Source organism: Aquarana catesbeiana, linkage group LG01, assembly GCF_042186555.1.
Source record: "Aquarana catesbeiana isolate 2022-GZ linkage group LG01, ASM4218655v1, whole genome shotgun sequence".
Taxonomy (NCBI): domain Eukaryota; kingdom Metazoa; phylum Chordata; class Amphibia; order Anura; family Ranidae; genus Aquarana; species Aquarana catesbeiana.
This window is the reverse complement of record NC_133324.1, coordinates 358,359,430-358,379,110: the sequence shown is the minus strand read 5'-3', so window position 1 is coordinate 358,379,110 and position 19,681 is coordinate 358,359,430. Positions and strand designations below refer to the sequence as shown.

The following is a 19,681-nucleotide window of genomic DNA, read 5'->3' as shown; positions in this document are numbered from 1 at the left end:
CCCCTCTACCTTCCTCGGGCCGCCACTATTCATTGGAAACTGGAAACTGATGTAACTATCGCTGGCGGTATTGTCTCGGTCCATCATCTGCGGTGAGCCTCTGCAGATTCTGAGGCCCCTTTCTCCGATACGGACAACTGCATCAACCCTTTACGGATGAAACCACCTTCACCTCTCGTCCCGTATCCGGCCCTTTCCACAGCCGCCGGGACAATGGATCACAGATATCAAGACTAGATGCCTAAGGCTGTGACCAGCTATACACAAGAAGAAACGGTGAGCTGTATCCTATTCCTATTACCTCTGTAAGGAAATACTATCAGCATACTCAGTCAGGCACTCGTGTCAAGCTCTTCTGAAAAATATCTGACACTAGTCTTTGATCTCCAGCTACAGCACGCACTTGATAGTTACAAAACAGACTTTGAAACATAGTATATATAGCAGCAAAATACAGAGGAAACTTTCACACTGCACTAGCATTTGGAATTCCAAAACCCTTTCTTTTCCTTGAATATCCTTAATGAACACTCTAAATATTCCCTACGGAAAGAAACTTTTTCCATCTATATTTATGTATTAGTATTTACCAGTGTTCTAAGGACATTACTCTTACAATCCGATCTGAGGATCGGCTTTAGTCTGCCTGTGTATGTGTGTCAGCGAGGGATATGAAAAGTGTGATCTAGGAATAGTGGCCACCCGTGTCTTATTAAGACTTTAAGTCTTTTTTAACTATGTGTTGGAGATAGTTGTAGCTTTTTTCACCATTTTTGTAATTGTCAAATTAATTGGATAATCAATAAATGATAAATATCTTTCCACCGGTTTGTCCTCTTTGAAGAATTGCTTTGGGTTCTTTCCACATATTTTCTATATGCTGATATGTTATATTCAGAGGACAACCACCCCTAGAGGTCTCCATTAGACTCATTAGGAAACCTCAGGCTGACAGTGGAACCGGATCTTTTTTAAACGGGTGAGGCTGTTTTTTCAGCTTTATTTTTTCACCCGAGGATACCAGAGTCTATTTAGGATGAGCCCCAGTTCCCTTTCTTTTTTCTTTGTTATATGCCAGATGTTTCTTGTAGTTGGCCACTAGGTTTGCACACATCTCAGGAGGGATTTTGTCCCACTCCGCTTTTCAGATCCTCTCCAAGTCATTAAGGTTTTGAGGCTGACGATTGGTAACTCGAACCTTCAGCTCCCTCCACATATTTTCTTTGAGATTAAGGTCTAGAGACTGGCTAAGCCACTCCAAGACCTTAATGTGCTTCTTTTTGAGCCACTCCTTTGTTGCCTTGGCCATGTGTTTTGGGTCATTGTCATGCTGGAATACCCATCCACGACCCATTTTCAATGCCCTTGACGCCAAAGAGCTTGATTTTGGTCTCATCTGACCACAATACTTTCACCTCTGAATCATTCAGATGTATTATCAGACGGGCCTGTACATGTGCTTTCTTGAGCAGGGGGACCTTGCGGGCGCTGTAGGATTTAAGTCCTTCACGGCGTAGTGTGTTACCAATTACCATGGTCCCAGCTGCCTTGAGATCAATGACAAGATTCACCCGTGTAGTTTGGGGCTAATTCCTCGCCGTTCTTATGATCATTGAAACTGAACGAGGTGAGATCTTGCATGGAGCCCCAGACCGAGGGAGATCGACATTTATTTTGTGTTTTTTTCCATTTGCGAATAATCGCACCAACTGTTGTCACCCTCTCAGTAAGCTGCTTGGCAATTGGTCTTGTAGCCCATTCCAGCCTTGTGTAGGTCTACAGTCTTGTCCCCGATATCCTTAATTAGCTATTTGGTCATGGCCATGGTGGAGAGATTGGATTCTGTTTGATTGCTTCTGTAGACAGGTCTCTTTTATACAGGTAACAAGCTAAGATTAGGAACACTCCCCTTAAGAGAGTGCTCCTAATCTCAGCTCGTTTCCTGTATAGAAGACACCTGGGAGCCAGAAATCCTGCTGATTGATAGGGGATCAAATACTTATTTCACTCATTAAAATGCAAATAAATGTATAACTTTTTTTTTTAAATGTGTTTTTCTGGATATTTTTGTTGTTCTGTCTCTCACTGTTAAATAAAAAAATTATAGACTGATCATTTCTTTGACAGTGGGCAAACATAAAAAATGAATCAGCAGGGGATCAAATACTTTTTCCCCTCACTGTATAATATGATTGTACAATTTCCTTTAGGTTTACCTTTAACTATTAAATACAAGGGCCTGCCTGTTTGGATTGCTTTGCTGTGTCCCTATATTACATAGTTTTGGTAAATCTAATGGTGATTGTACATAAATTGTGGAATCCAATTGTATGGCCAGCTTAAAGTGGTTCTGAAAGCAAAAATATTTTTTTACCTTAAAGCGGTACTTTACCCATAACAACTTGATAGAAAATAATGTTCTTTAGCAAGAAACCTACATTGCACATTAATAATTATGCTGCCAAAATGAGTGTGTGCTGTAAATTACCTCCAGTATTGCTTTTGTTTCTTCTTGCTGGAGGCTGCCATTTTGCTGAAGCCCATAACCCCTGAACAGCAGTAAATCATAAAGTGAAACCAAATCCATTAATTTAACAGTTAACCGTTACATTCCTTAAATTCCGGGATTGTCAACTGTCACATTTGCTTGTGTCGTCAACCAAACTGTCAAACCATTAAATGGTTGGAGTCATAGCTGATCACATGTGCCAGAGGCGGCTCTCTAATTAGGCGAAATAGGCGGTGGCCTCAGGCCTCGCAGTCATAGGGGCCTCGCACAGCTGGCTCGTTTACCTAATTAGAGAGCCACCTCGTTCAGCAGCAGAGATCTCCGTCCCGAGTCCCCTCGCCCTGCTACAGGGAGAGATAACAGGCGGCAAGTGAGACCTGTGATCGGAGCTCACATACATCTCCGGATCACAGACAGGGAGGGAGAGCCGCTCAGTGAGCCTGTTCTGACAGATCTCCCCCCTCCCCCTGCTGCCCGCACAGCCAGACAGAAGAGGAGAGAGAGCTTCTGCTCCTCCTCCTCCCGCCCTCTCCTCCTGTGTCTGCCCCGCCCACTCTCCTCGGCAGTGTTCTCTTCTCTGCCTCAGAGAATGGGATGTGTGGGCGGGAAGATTCAAGCTGAACCCCAGCAAAGAGAAAAGGACAAGAGGAGTCTGATCCATCCATCCATCCAGTCCCTCCTGCCTCCCAGTGAGTACACTGATGTAGGGGATGCTCTTCCTTCCCTTCTTCCTCCATCCCCCTCTCTTTCTTTCTATTCTTTTTGTCTCTTTCTTTCTCTTTCCTTCATTCTTTCCCCATCCCCCTCTCCTTCTTTCTTTCTTTCTTTTTCTTTCTTTCTTTTTCTTTCTTTCTTTCTTTCTTTCTTTCTTTCTTTCTTTCTTTCTTTCTTTCTTTCTTTCTTTCTTTCTTTCTTTCTTTCCTTCCATCCATCTCTTCTTTCTTTCCTTCCATCTATCTCTTCTTTCTTTCTCTTTCTTTTTCTCTTTCCTTCCTTCTTCCTCCATCCCCCTCTCTTTCTTTCTTTCTTTCTTTCTTTCTTTCTTTCTTTCTTTCTTTCTTTCTTTCTTTCTTTCTTTCTTTCTTTCTTTCTTTCTTTCTTTCTTTCTTTCTTTCTTTCTTTCTTTCTTTCTTTCTTTCTTTCCATCTCTTCTTTCTTTCCATCTCTTCTTTCTTTCTCTTTCTTTTTCTCTTTCCTTCCTTCTTCCTCCATCCCTCTTTCTTTCTTTCTTTCTTTCTTTCTTTCTTTCTTTCTTTCTTTCTTTCTTTCTTTCTTTCTTTCTTTCTTTCTTTCTCTCTTTCTTTCTTTCCTTCCTTCTTTCTCCATCCCCCTCTCTTTCTTTTCTTTTTCTTTCCTTCTTTCTTCCTTTCTTTCCATTCTTTTTGTCTCTTTCTTTCTCTTTCCTTCCATCTTTCTTTCTCTTTCTTTCTTTCTTTCTTTCTTTCTTTCTTTCTTTCTTTCTTTCTTTCTTTCTTTCTTTCTTTCTTTCTTTCTTTCTTTCTTTCTTTCTTTCTTTCTTTCTTTCTTTCTTTCTTTCTTTCCATCTTTCTTTCTTTCTTTCTTTCTTTCTTTCTTTCTTTCTTTCTTTCTTTCTCTTTCTTTCTTTCTCTTTCTTTCCTTCCATCTGTCTTTCTTTCTCTTTCTTTCCTTCCATCTTTCTTTCTTTCTTTCTTTCTTTCTTTCTTTCTTTCTTTCTTTCTTTCTTTCTTTCTTTCTTTCTTTCTTTCTTTCTTTCTTTCTTTCTTTCTTTCCTTCCATCTGTCTTTCTTTCCATCTTTCTTTCCTTCCAACTTTCTTTCCTTCCAACTTTCTTTCTTTCTCTTTCTTTCCTTCCATCTTTCTTTCCTTTCCATCTTTCCTTTCCATCTTTCTTTCTCTTTCTTTCCTTTCCATCTTTCTTTCTCTTTCTTTCCTTCCATCTTTCTTTCCATCTTTCTTTCCTTCCATCTTTCTTTCCATCTTTCTTTCTCTTTCTTTCTTTCTCTTTCTTTCCTTCCATCTGTCTTTCTTTCTCTTTCTTTCCTTCCATCTTTCTTTCTTTTTCTTTCTTTCTCTTTCTTTCTTTCTTTCTTTCTTTCTTTCTTTCTTTCTTTCTTTCTTTCTTTCTTTCTTTCTTTCTCTTTCTTTCCTTCCATCTGTCTTTCTTTCCATCTTTCTTTCCTTCCAACTTTCTTTCCTTCCAACTTTCTTTCCTTCCAACTTTCTTTCTTTCTCTTTCTTTCCTTCCATCTTTCTTTCCTTTCCATCTTTCCTTTCCATCTTTCTTTCCATCTTTCTTTCTCTTTCTTTCCTTTCCATCTTTCTTTCTCTTTCTTTCCTTCCATCTTTCTTTCCATCTTTCTTTCCTTCCATCTTTCTTTCCATCTTTCTTTCTCTTTCTTTCCTTCCATCTTTCTTTCCATCTTTCTTTCTCTTTCTTTACTTTCCATCTTTTCTTTTCTTTTCTTTCTTTCTTTCTTTCTTTCTTTCTTTCTTTCTTTCTTTCTTTCTTTCTTTCTTTCTTTCTTTCTTTCTTTCTTTCTTTCTTTCTTTCTTTCTTTCTTTCTTTCTTTCTTTCTTTCTTTCTTTCTTTCTTTCTTTCTTTCTTTCTTTCTTTCTTTCTTTCTTTCTTTCTTTCTTTCTTTCTTTCTCCATCCCCCTTTATTTCTCTCTTTGTGACAGCCTACCAGAATAGGTAGGATCCGTGAGAGCAGCTTCCCTGTGCAGCTCTGCTTGAGGAAAATATATCTTTATTATGCCCACTTACCTACCCCCTGTACTGTCCACTCCCCTATACTGTACACTCCTAATACAGTTCATAATACAGTGGGGCCTCATGTCTAAGTTTTGCCTAAGGCCTCACAAAGTCTAGAGCCGCCTCTGACATGTGCAGCGCCATGGCAGTTGCAGATCAAACCGAAACCGCTTCCTAGGCTGTAAAGGATAGGAGAGTTTAACTCTGCTTTAAGGCAGTCAGCAGATCAGCCTCTACAAACTCGGCAATGCCTAAAAATGGAGAGCAACTGAGCATATGCAGAGCAGGGTGAGGCAGTGTATTACTTGATTTTAAACAGCATAGGCACTTACTTTAAAGGGGCCAAAAGGGGCCTGAGGTGATCTAGCAGGACTTAATTTTCTGACTAAAGTTCCACTTTAATGCAGTATCTGCATTAGGGTAAAAAACCTTTCAATAGCAACTCCCCCCAGCCCCCCTTAAACACTTATCTTAGTTCATTATCGATCCAGTTCTGTTCCATCTACAGCGGCTCTTCTACCCTCTCCCTTCTTTCACACACTGTCCAAGAGGGAGCAGGGAGCAAGGCTGAGCCATGCTGTGTGTCTCTATAGACTCAAACAGCCCAGTTCAGGAGCAAGCCCGCATGTTTGCCCCCGCTTGGTTTGGGGGCCGACACAGAATAGGAGGCACAGAGAGCACTGGCAGGGGTCCCCACAAGAGGAGATTTAGGGCCACTTTGTGCAATATCTTTGCACAGAACAGGTAAGTATACCATGTTTTCATTAAAAAAACCTTTACAATCCGTGGTGGCCCGTCCATATGGAGCACCGCTCCCCTAATCCATGCATGTGGCCCCTAATCTACATGCAGGGCACCGGACGCATGGATTCCAATGGGGTTTTTTTTTTTTTTTTTTTTTTTTTTTTTTTTTTAAGCAAGACATTAGAGCCAGAGGCTCAAAGAAAATATATGTATTAAAATCTGCACCAAATTAAAAGTTAAGTTTACATTAAAAAAAAAAATAAAATGCATGCACATGCTTTTGCAGGTAAAAAAATTGCATTTATTTATTTTTCTCAGCAGCCTGCAGAGCAATTGCACCCATGATCAGTAGATTGTGGGTGCACTGTCAGACTCCTGCACACTCTCCCTCCAGCTTTGCGCCTGTACCTCCGTATGGGCTTTTAGTTGCACAGCTGGAGGAAAAGTGAATGAACCATTAGGGCACTCTTCAGCGCCCTTGCAGTCCATTAAGAACTACAAGACCATTTCCTGCAGTGGCAGAGAGGGCTTGTAGTTAAATAGTTTATTCATTCAGAATCCTGTGAATGAATGACTCCGCTTTGCGGGTGAAGCCCCGCACAGCTGCATTGTTTTTAAAACGTGCCAATGGGTGCTGGGAGAGGATCCCCTGCTCTCTGCTGGGGGGGTGGGTTAGGTGAGGTGCTTAATATTAACACATTACACCCTAAATATATGGGTGTAACAAGTTACTAAAGGTGAACTTATCCTTCAAAGACATTTTAATAGCCTACGTAGTACAGTTACTATAAATCCATCCTCAAGAAATGTAGAGTAGAGCACAGCTGTAAATCTGCGAAGAACAGGCCATCCTTCACTAGCAGGAGACTAGCGAGGGAGGACTACCAGCAAAACAGTGTGTAACGTTACTCAATGTGGCAGCATGCATTTGTCATATATCATAAATCTAGCTTCTCTAAGTATAATATCCAAACCTAAGTTCTGTTAAAGTGGAGCTCCACCCAAAAGCGGAATTTCCGCTTTAAGGCCTCCTCCCCGGCTCCTGGGGGAGCGGGTACCCGTTTTTGACAGGTACCCGCTCCCACTTCCGTTCCAGTCACCTTAGGGGATCGGAAGCGGAAGTTCTCCATCCCGAAGTCTTCTGGAACACATGATCGGTACCAGAAGACCAGTCACAGAGCGCAGCGCCGCTCATGCATGCGCAGTGGGCACCCAGCTTTGAAGCCGCAAGCTGTCAGAGCCGGGTGCCCATAATGAAGATGCCAGCGCCGCCGAGGGTGGACACAGGATGAAAACGGCAGGGGTGAGTGCACCGCTGGATACTGGGACAGGTGAGTGGCTGTTTTTAAAAGTCGGCAGCTACGCTTTTTGTAGCTGCTGACTTTTAATAAACACAAAAATGACTGGAACTCCGCTTTAAGTGTGTCAAGCGGGGGCACTCTGTTCTAAAAGTACCCTGCTCTTTATTTTATATTCTGTAAACCTGATTATCTTACACAGCCTTTTTTCCAAAAGGATGATGAGGAATTCCCTGACTTGATGTCCTCTACTGGTGTTGCTGAAAGAGGTTTAAGACCTGAAAATAGAAGTTTTTCTGGTTACAGCCGGGGACCTCGAGAGACATTGGTAAGAAAGTAAATGTTAGAAAATGTTTTACTGTCACACGTTTATCAGAACTTTTCTAAAACATCCCCGTGGTAAAGCTGTGTAGCTCCATGAATGACAATAGAAAAGGTTTTTTTTTTTTTTGTATGTACTGTAAAATGCTTTCTTGGGGAGTTGATTAGGGGGCACAGATCCCTGATGCGGTTTCTCTTTGTTTCTTATATTTAGCCCATGTTTATATCAGGGTTTATTGCTAGATTTTTTTATTTTATTTTTTTTACTTTTCTGGTGATTTTTTTTTTAGTTGCTCTTGTTTTCTTTACCTTTTTATTTATTTTTTTTATCTCCTGAGCTTTTTTTCACTTATGTACTATGGGGCAGGAGTATAACTCAGGGGAGAATAAAGTTGTCGTGGTGTCCAGCCTTGAATAGGTAGGGCATGTACCTCAGGGTAAAGCTGTGTCCCCCTGAAGATTTTATTGTAAGCTACTTTAGTATTGTTTAGTCCTACAGCACAGCAAAAAAGAGTCATACTAAAACATTTCATATGAGGTCACAAATTAAATACTTTTGACTAAAGAACGTGTGTGAATGTGGCCAAAATGTATTGGTATAGTGTAGCATTTAGATGCTTGCTTTTATGTGATACTATAAAAGCAATTGAGATAAAAATATAAGCAATGGCATCGCCCTTTAAACAAGCTTAACTAGAAACATTTAACAGAGCTTAGTCCACTTTATTAAATTAGGAAATGTGATAGTTGTTGTCTTTTTTACTTGAAGCAGAACTACACTGCATCTGAGCACCACAAGCTACAAACACTTTTTAATTCATTAATATTTAAAGCAAACATACCCATCTATCCATGTCTCCATGCTTTATTTTTTTTGAGAAATTGCTTTAAAAAATGCCCTCTAGCATTTATAGCTGTGGCCATTTTGAATAAGGGCAGATGATTCATGTAGCATTAACTTCCTGGAATCCATCAGCCCTTAGCTCGGGCATGCATGCAGCAGGGTGTACTTAGCTGAGAAAACCCCTCCTCCCCTACTGAAGACTCCTGGGATGTATGACTTCCTTTGCTTAGGCCTGGAAACCATGAAGTAACTAAATAAACATAGAAAAAAGTTTAAAGAATAAGTTAAGTTTAAAAAAATAAATAAATAAACACATTTTTTTTGCAGGTAAAAAAATGTGCATTTACTATTATTATTTTTTTTTTTTTTTTTTGGAGCCTGACCAGCATTCCACCAGCGATGGTGCCATGCAGGTCTCCTGCAGACTTTCAATGTGAGCTATCTGCCCCGTACATCGCACAGCCAGGCAGTTTCACACTGACAGGAAGATTCAATAAACTACCACAGCACTCAACAGTGGCATGGTAGTTGATTAAAAACTACACCCTTTACGGCTGTCGGGACTTGTAGCTCTGTGTATGAGTGACACGGCCGTGTGGGGGCGAAACACTGCACGGCTCTGCTGTTTTCAAAAAGTGACAGCTAGTACAAGGAACTTCTCCCCTACTGCTGTCACAGGGAGAGAAGGCAGCAGGGAGCGGCTATGGCAGTGGAAATATGCTACATGTTCCATCCTAAAAACAGGTGGAACATGTAACGCAACGTGTTCCCAAAGGTGAACTTTAAAACAAGTAAATATGATATACTTTCTTATCTATTTACTAATCTAGCAACATGAGGATTAGGAATGGTCAATAGAGTGGGAGGAGGGACCACCAGGTAGGACCCTCTAATGTTTGGACAAAAATGTCTGGTACCACATCCTGTCAAAGAGGTTACACAAATAGACCCTATAGACTGGTATTAAGGACTTTGACAGTACCACTTGATTATACAATACATTTTTAAAATTTTTTAAAGTTTAAAATCAATTGGGACATGTGTTCAGGACATAACATAACACATGATTCCATATATAGTAAATAATTATATATATTGGTTGTATTTTGTACTACACAGTATGAATCATCAACTCTATTGGGATCAGGGGATGTATGGCCTGCTGCGACTTCCGACGCAGTTGCGTTTCACAGGTCACTGCCTGCTTCTCCACGAAAGCAAATTACAGTCAAGCTCTAAAATAGAGTATATACAATTAGCAATTTCAATACTGTCATTGTAGACTAAAGTATGAAGCCTCAAATGTAGGCACTCCACATACCTCAGTGTATATAAACATTAGCATAAACAGTGACAAACATTATTTATCCTACGACCAGCTGTTGCCAACTCCCTTGGTTGATGGGGTAGTCCAAAAAGGGCCTCATCCATAGGTCATCAAAGCTTAAATTGCCAACATACGTGTTGCGGTTGGTTTATCTACAATAACAAATTTTGTGCAGTAATACTTATGCCCTGTACACACGATAGGATTTTCCAAAATAAATGTTGGATGTGTATGCTCCATAGAACCTCTGTTGTCGGAGAGCAGGTTCTTAAATTTTCCGACAACAAAACCTGTTGATGGAAATTCCAATCGTGTGTACATAAGTCCGGCACACAAAAGCCCATGTATGCTCAGAATCAAGCAGAAGAGCCTAACTGGCTATTGAACTTCATTTTTCTCGGCTCATCGTACGTGTTGTGAGTCACCGCGTTCTTGACGTTCGGAATTTCCGACAACATTTGTGTGACCATGTGTATGCAAGACAAGTTTGAGTCAACATCCTTCGGAAAAAAAACATGGATTTTGTTGTCGGAAAATCCTATCGTGTGTACAGTGCATAAGGTTATCTAGTAGATAAATATGGGTGTAGCATGGGGGGGGACAAAAGATAATTTTAAATATAAGGACATTTCCAATAGTCCTACATGGTAGGGGCGTAGTTGGGAATATAAATGGCTTTCTACCATGTAGCACTATTCGAAATGCCCTTATAATTAATCCTTTTGTCACAGTCCCCCGTCCCCCCCCATTCTATACCCATATTTATCTACTAATAATACAACATATATATGGAATTATGTGTTATGTTATGTCCCGAATATATGTTCCAATGATTTTAAACTTTATACAAAATTTTCTGACATTTTTTATTCAAGTGGTACCGTCAAAATCCTTAATACCAGTCTATAGGGTCTTTTTGTGTAAAAATGGTCAATGTTGATTGAGAGAGTGAAGTTACTCTTTAAATTGCATTACAAAAATTTTAGAGGTTTCACCAGAGCAAAAAGTGTAGGAAAATCCAGTGACCGTTGTCCTAATTCCCCTTGCTTTGTAGAGATTCCCTCTCACTTCCTGTTGTATCGCCAGGACAGGAAGTGATGGGGACATCACCCTAACAGGACACAGCAACATGGAAAAAAACACTTATACTTTATCCAAAACTAAAAATATGTTTTAAGGGGTATTTCACTTTCAAGGAAAAGGTGTCCTTTTGAGACATTTCTGAATGATTGATTCTATAGTAAGGTGAGGCCATTGGGCAAGGTGATGCAGTTTTACTTTGAAACCATTGCAGAAGGTAACCAGACAGGTAGGCGGTTATCATGTTCCTCACCTAGGAACCACTTTGCAAACCTGAATTATGGGTCTGAATGGAATTGAGGTTTGGGCATAGAAATAGACACTGCTAATATATCCTTAAATCTCCCAGGAGTCCTCAAAGACAAAAGGCAGTGGCAGGAAGAGCAAAACTCCTGTACAGCTGGATTTAGGAGGCATGCTGGCAGCACTTGAGCAGAAACAACACATAGATAAAACCAAACCATCTACTAAGCCAGTCGTCTTGTCTGGTAAGTGGGATATCAATGTGATATCTATATGTTTTTTTCCATAGTCCTTACAGTTCAGTGAATCACCTTTGGTCTTCATTCACACCAGCGCTTATAGCCATAACCTGGTGTAGAGGGTTTATGCGCCTGGGGAATGGCAAGTATTCTGTCCAGCCAGCCTGTTAAAATCAATGTCATGCTGAGAGATGCAGTGGCTGTACTGATCTTTCTGCGCATGCCGATGTTTAAGTAATCTGCGTCCCAATGCTGTGCATCTGTTCCCGTATGCATGTAAACACTGCCATATGCAGGAAGATCTGTAAAAACCACTGCATCTCTCAGTACGTCATTGATTTCAGGCACATAAACACATCCTTCTGCATGGATGAACAGGTTTATGTGCCATTCTGACTGAAGCTTTGATGTGTTCCTTGTCCTTTCACATTACGATTGCACTTTGACATCAGCTATTGCAAGATTTACCTGAACACCTCGTGATAAATTTTTGAGGTTCTTGGATAATTATTTTAGCCCTCAAACAGTTGGCTCTTAGGCTGAGTTTGCTGGACCAACTAGTCCTGCACAAATTGGCATTTGTTTGATATCTGCACCATTTGTAGATTATTTTCCTTACAGTGGAATGATCGACTTCCAATAATTTGAATTCTAATTTCATGGATTTAGTGGTTATAAATGTAGGGATGTACTTATTTTATCCACATTACAAATCTGCCTTTTCATTCATTTGGATTGAGAATGAATACACAATGATCATTTTGTGTGTGATATTTGTTCATTTTTATCATCTTTATCTTTAGGCACCATTTGAATGAAGATTAATTGTGTGCCTGATCAAAGATGTTGAAAAAGTCAACAACTTTGATTGGGTGTAAAATTTTTACATAACTGTATTTAATTTTTCAGCTCAAACATGTGTTTGGAGTGGCAAACTTGTTTACTTTTTAAGAATAGCTCTTTAATTTGCTGGAAAAAGGTAAAGTGGTACTAAATCCAACAGCAAACATTTATTATATTGCAGGTTACCAATTCTTCAATGTGATGGCTGCATTCTTTTTTTTTTTATTTTTCTTTAAATCAAGAATAACGTTTTATCGGCCAGAAAAAAATAGCACAATGCATACAAACATTGTCAACTGCAACAACAGTGTTCCAGAATAAAAACATGATACGCATGGATAATATAGACTCAGACTGTAGCCATGCTAACAGCATAAACTTGACATGTACAGTACATGACTAAGAAATTACAAACCTCACCAGCAACATCTTACAGTAAGCATAGAGGTGATCAGGCGGTTTAATAAATATACAACAATCATACACGCTATCCCAAGATTCTGTCCATGACAAGTTCAATGGGCGATAAGCCCAACACCTCCAACCAATCTCCCCATAGCTTTTCAGACTTCCCCGGGCAACCTCTGTGTTGAAAAATTACTTTTTCTAATCAGAGGATATCTCCCATATGGTTATCCTATTCCCAATGAGTTGGAGACTGATCTAACTTCCAGTATTGTAGAATAAGTCTCCTCGCCTGAAATAGTGTTCTGTTGATTGCTGCTGTCTGAAACTCATTTAAGTCCTACTCATCTAAAACGTCTAGTATGCAGCATTTTGGGTATAAAGGAATGGTGATTTGAAATACCATATTAATTGTGTCCACTATTTCCACCCAAATAACAATGTAATTTAGGGCAATGCCACAGTAAATGAATGAGGTCACCATGGGCAGTATTACATTTGGCGCAGAGAGGGAATTGCAGGATCCCATGTGGTATAATTTCAGAGGTGTGTAATGGGCTTGAAGAACAATATAAAGCTGTGAAAGCCTTTGTGTTGGACAATACCGACTCTAATGGGGCGTACGCACGGTTGGACTTTTCGACCAGACTGGTCTGACGGACGCCGACGGACCGAGTAAGGTGGACAATCCGATCGTGTGTGGGCTTCACCGGACCTTCAGCGGACTTTTCCAGTCGCAAATCTGACGGACTTTAGATTTGGAACAGGCTTCAAATCTTTACGTCGTAACTCCGCCGAACCCAGAAATCGACTTGTCTGTATGCTAGTCCGACGGACAAAAACCGACGCTAGGGCAGCTATTGGCTACTGGCTATCAACTTCCTTATTTTAGTCCGGTGTACGTCATCATGTATGAATCCGTCGGACTTTGGTGTGATCGTGTGTAGGCAAGTCCATTCGTTAGAAAGTCCGTCGAAAGTCTGCTGGAAAGTTTGTCGGACCAGTCCGGTCGAAAAGTCCGCCCGTGTGTACGCGGCATAAGACATTATCCCATTGGTCTTCCTCAAAAATGCCAACATCTTTTTCTAATTTTTCTTCATCCTTACATGGGTATTCTTCCAAATAGGAAAGAAGGAGCATATCATAGCACTGGAAAATAAAACCTATGGTCCCTATGACCAATTATACATAATTAAATATATGGTATTGGAGAAGTTCCGATCTGCTGTGGATCCTTGAGTTCAGACTGCAGGCTTTCTATTATTTTTACACCTGATGCTTGTAAAAGTGTGTAACATTTTTAAAGGAGTTTAGGCACGTTTACAGGCATCAAGCACTTGGACGTTAATTTATTTCATTGGCCAGAAAAATAATTTATTTTGGCCATTGAAATGAATTGACACTCAAGTGCTAAACATGCCTAGCGTTAACACCCGTCAAGCGTTTTTTCCTGCCAAAACTCTGTTGCTCCCGAATGCACTGGCAGTGGGTTTTTTTTCCTGCCTCTAAAAGCCTCTACCACTAAATGCTGCTAAAAGTCTGTGTGCGTGGACTCTTAGGCTAACGTGCAAGGGAGATTAGCGGCAGGGAAAAAAAAGAAAAACGCCCCTAGAAGCAGTTGCAAAAACGTCCAATGAGCATGAGGCCTATTACTCCACTTCCCCCAGACTGACAATGTTGCTGTCCAAAGGTGCCTCTGTTGCTCCTTCAACCAGAGTGGAGGCACTCTAATCACCAGGTGAAAACAGAGAGAAAAGAATCTACAAAAAACTTATGTTGCCACCACATCTAATGATTGGTACATTGCAATATATTACAATATTACATTTTTGGTTTTGGGATATTAATTCACATACCATATATGGAAGAAGAGTGTGGACACCTGAGCATCTCACATGTCTACATGGCCAGAAGTATGTGGACACTCCTTCAAATTATGAGTTTACATTGAAAAGTACTGTTAATGCTACAGCATGCAAATTCATTTTAGACAATTGTGTGCATCTAACATTGTAATAATAGTTTAACCCTTTTGCCGTTAGGACCTGACAGCAGGGATTTTTCACACATTCCCGTGGCTACACCCCCTGCCAGTTATCCTGGGCACCGCTTGCCCACCTGCGGGCCCGGGACTGACATAGCGGTGCGTGCCCCCCCCCAAACACACATATACAAATGTAAATGAGCGCCTACGCATGAAGACGGCGATTACAATTGCGATACTCATGTTACATATTGTCACGCACACCGGAGTGAGAGCACTATTTCTAGTGCCAGACCTCCTCCATAACACTAAACTGATGACCTATAGGGGGGCTCACGCAAATTTAAGGTTTAGATATCTGTTTATTCAGTGCAACCTCATCTTTTATATCTTACAAAAAAACTGGGTAATATATTGCGTTTGGGTGCCCTAAAATTATATTTTTTTGTATTTTGCAGTAATATTGTGTGCCATAAAAATTGCAACTACCACGATTTCATTTTCTAGGGTGGCTGCTTTCAGAAAATATGTAATGTTTTGGAGGGTTTATGTAATCTTAAGGCTTAAAATAATTTTTTTAAGCATGTGTGCAATAATGGCTTTGGCAGAAAAAGGGTTAAGGAAGGCCCTTCCACAAACAAACGCCACTTTCCATGTGTTTTAATGATCTATTTGTATTCTAGTTGGTGGTGGTGTTCCTGTGCTATCCAGAGAGCCCAACAATATATCTAAGAACCCTCAGGTAAAGCAAGGCCAAGGACCACACAATCCTCTTGATTCTAGTGCTCCTCTGGTCAAGAAAGGAAAGCAGCGAGAGGTGCCCAAAGCCAAAAAACCAACTTCCCTAAAAAAGGTTTGTATTCAATGATATTGGCATGCTGCTTCTAAGCCTGGAAATAAATAATTTCTTTGACCATTTTAAGTTTAATGAAAGGGCAGTATACATAAATGTATTTATTTTTTTTATTTGTATTAGTATAGTAAAAAGACAAAATTGGAGCACATTGCACACTTAAGGCCTCATTCACACGAGGCGGATCCGCTCACTGAGCGGGGAGGGGCCTGTCGGAGCACCGCTTATTCCTATGGAGGGATCGGACGAGAATGGATAGCATGTCCGTTTTCATCAGATCTCATCTGATCCGGTCCGCCCAGACGGATGGCGAACGTATCACCATACGTCTGATTTTAGCCGATCAGATGGCAGACGGGTGTCAGCAGACACATCTCCGCTGACATCCATCTCCCCATAGGAGTCAATGGATGGCCTGCTCGGATCCGCCTGAAAAATAGACAGGCGGATCCGAGGGGGCTTGCCGTGTTAAAGGGGCCTAAAAGATGAGGATGGGAAGATGGTTACAGATGACACAAAGAAGGCAACTGTACTAAATGCCTTCTTCTCCACAGTTTTTACGCAGGAAAAAAAGAAGGGTTTACCGACAGCGACTGTGGTGTTAGTAACACAACACATGACATACCCACGTGGCTAACAGAGGCCAGAGTCAATAAAAGGCTTCATAAACTTAACACAAATTAATCACCAGGACCAGATAGCTTACCCCTGAGAGTCCTCAGAGAACTCAGTCAAGTTATAGCCAGGCCAGTATACCTGATCTTTGTGGACAGCATAATGACAGGATTGGTACCAGCTGATTGGAGAAAAGCCAATGTGGTACCAATATTCAAAAAAGGGCAGAGACATATTCCTGGGAATTATAGCCCAACATCAATAGTGGGTAAATTATTGGAGGGGATGATTAGGGACTATAGCCAAAGTCTTACTGAGGAGAAGACTATCAGTGGTAATCAGCATGGGTTTATGAGAGGACGTTCCTGCCAGACCAATCTGCTAACATTCTACGAGGAAGTGAGCTGCCATCTAGATAGGGGGAGGCCTGTGGATGTGGTGTATATAGACTTTGCAAAAGCATTTGATACCGTCCCCCCATAAACGCTTAATTTACAAGCTGAGGTCTGCAGGCTTGGACCATAGGGTTTGTGCTTGGATAAGAAACTGGTTACAGGCACAGGTCCAAAAGGTAGCGATAAATAACATGTACTCAGACTGGTCTGGAGTGGTAAGTGGGGTACCCGAAGGCTCTGTCTTGGGACCAATTCAATTCAACATATTCATAAATGATATAGAGTATGAGATAACTAGTTCAGTCTCAGTTTTTGCGGATGACACAATGATAAGCAGAGTAATAAACTCTCATCAGGACATAGAAATTTTGCAGAATGACTTGAATAAAATTAAGGAGTGGGTAGACAAATTGCAAATGAGGTTTAATGTGGAGAAATTTAAAATAATGTACTTGGGGTCAAAAAACCTAAATGAAAAATATTCACTAGGTGGAGAACAGCTGGGAGAATCTAGACTGGAGAAGGATCTGGGGGTGCTAATAGATGACAAATTGAGCAACATCATGCAGTGCCAAGCTGCAGCTAACAAAGCAGGCAGAATATTAGCATGCATTAAAAAAGGGATATACTACAGGGAAAAAACTATAATCCTGCCACTTTATAAAACTCTGGTTAGGCCTCATCTGGAGTTTTCCATCCAGTTCTGGTCACCAGTGCTGGAGCTGGAGAGAGTCCAATGAAGGGCAACGAAACTAATAAGGGGACTGGAGGACCTCATTTACGAGGAATGACTGCAAACACTAAATTTATTCTCGCTGGAGATGAGACTCTTAAGAGGGGATATGATAGCGATCTACAAATATCTCAATGGGGATCCCAGCATAGGAAATAAACTATTTAGTCAAAGGGAATGTAAAAGGATACAGGGGCACACAATGAGACTGGATGAGAAGCCGTTTACCTTAAACTGCGTAGGGGGTTCTTCACTGTAAGGGCAATAAGGATGTGGAACTCTCTCCCACAATTGGTGGTGGCTGCGGGGAGTATGGATATTTTTAAAAGACTCTTAAAGGACACAAAATTCGGGGATATGGGAAATCATTATAGACACTGATACACATACACCTACACAGGTTGAACTGGATGGACAATTGTCTTTTTTCAGCCTTACCGACTATGTATATTCAGAAATACATATGTAAGAGATTTACTGTGATTTGCCGTGCACCTTATTGCTGATCACATGCGACACTTTTGCAACAAAAGTCAGTCAGTTGTTTATAATATTTTTGCAAAGATATTTCTTAGTTCTTTTTTGTTAAATAGGGGACTCCAGGAAGTGCAGAATGGGCGTTTTTTAGTTCTAATCACTCGGATGATTGTTTGGACCTTCAGCTTCAAGTCTTGGTCCCAGCATGTTTCCGACACCTATGTCTACTTCTTCTTCCATCTTCTTGGATGTAGGGAGTACATGTTGTAGGCTTGACAAACAGCAAAGTAAGATCAAAGAGTAGATCTGGTGATCTCTCCGTTTCTGGAGAGTTGAGGTCAACTGTAATTAGCACACTGCAGTGCCATGAACCTAAACTACCAGTTTACACACTAATCATTTGCTTGCCATGCTTTTCTCTTCTTTATACCTTATTTGCACAGCCTATACCACCCTATACCTTTTAAATACACTGTTGGGAAAAGGTAGCTGAACCCGATTGTGACAGGGCATCATTGAACATGATGTAATGATGCTGTAGTGCAGAACAACATGCGGACCTCTAGTCAGTCACAAACTTCAAACCTTTTGAATCCTGTAAGTGTTAAGACTTTCTTTACTGTTGGGGTCCATGCACACTGGGCTTAAAAAATGACAGTTCTTTTAGCAGACAAAAATGCTCATATAGAGCGGTTTTGTACAGGCGTTTAGGAGTGTTTAGCATTTTTTTCTGCTAGAAAACTGCTCTCAAAAATGCAAAGCAGAAGGGTTTTTTTTTTTCCTGCTGTTAATTGCTGAGCCTAAGATATGCCTTTAAACCTCCTCATGTGCATGGACACGGACACTTAGGATAGCATTGAGCTGCTGCTACAGGCAGAACACTAAGAAGCAACATTTTTTTTTAAGCCCAGTGTGCATGGACCCTTCTAATGCACAGTGCCTCTCTTGCGATGTAAATAGTTCTGTCCTTTTTTTGGAGTGCAGTTAGAGATAAGACAAACAAACAGGCACTCTTTGCAAGGACAGAATATTCTTTAGGTAGTAAGGCCTGGTTCACACCTATGCATTTTTTAGTGCGTTTTCAGTTTTGCAGAAACGCACTACAGTCCATTTAACATAGTTTCTTATGGGTCATATTCACATCTGTGCATTTTATGGAAAGGGACAGGGACTTGTTTTTGGTTACAATGTATCAAAAACATGTATTGAAAAATGCAAAAGGCACCTGAAATATGCAAACTGCAACCTGCATAGGTGTGAACCAGGCCTTATGTCTCATTATGTGAAGCTTTTTGGTTAACTTTCTGCAATATATGTATGTTTATTTTTTTACATCTTCAGATTATTTTGAAAGAAAGAGAACAGAAGAAACAGCTGCAGTCTTCTGTGTCCCAGGATGCATCCCAGAAAGTGGAGGAAGCTCATTTAGATGATGTAGAGGGAACAGTGGAGTGCCAGGATGTGTCTGAAGAGCCTCTTAGTTCTCCAAGCCCAGAAGATATAGGTATCTTGCATTAAATTTTTTGATTACATTTGAAAAAGAATGAAAGTGCTCCTAACACATTTTTTTCGCCTTCCTCTGGATCAACTGTGGGTATAGGATTGTGTATATCGGATTGTATGATATTTTTTTTTTTTACAAATATAATTTTATTAATTTTTTTTTGGAATGAACAAGGTCCATAGAAAAAACAGTTACAGTATCTTACATGTAAGGAGGTCGCAGCCTCCTAAAGATAGGAAACAGTAAACAGGAATGTATATTGCGTTATATTTTCTATAAGCTGGAGTTTCCATGTCTGATATTTCCCACCATCTTAATGCTGTAAGATTGCAGTGGTATGAAATTTGCATACCATCATTATCATGATATTTTTTATTTATTTTTTTTGGTTGAACTAGATGCACTTTTGTGTCTTTTTTCAACCTGACTAACTATGTAACATTAACAATGCCACTCACAGGCCTTGCCATTCCACAGATTTTTCATCTTATTTCAGTGAAAAGGTTTTTACCACTAGTCAGAAGTGGAAATAT

The 19,681-nt window shown here is 40.4% G+C and overlaps 1 protein-coding gene across 2 annotated transcripts in view; it reads left to right on the top strand.

The window, feature by feature from the left end:
• Positions 1 to 19,681, top strand: part of SECISBP2 (SECIS binding protein 2) — a 62,058-nt gene that overhangs the window by 27,120 nt on the left and 15,257 nt on the right. For both annotated transcript variants that reach the window (XM_073632950.1, XM_073632949.1), the window contains 4 exons: positions 7,503 to 7,613; positions 11,207 to 11,345; positions 15,255 to 15,424; positions 18,986 to 19,148. In XM_073632950.1, coding sequence (XP_073489051.1) covers positions 7,503 to 7,613; positions 11,207 to 11,345; positions 15,255 to 15,424; positions 18,986 to 19,148 — 583 coding nt within the window. The remainder of the gene's footprint in view (positions 1 to 7,502; positions 7,614 to 11,206; positions 11,346 to 15,254; positions 15,425 to 18,985; positions 19,149 to 19,681) is intronic.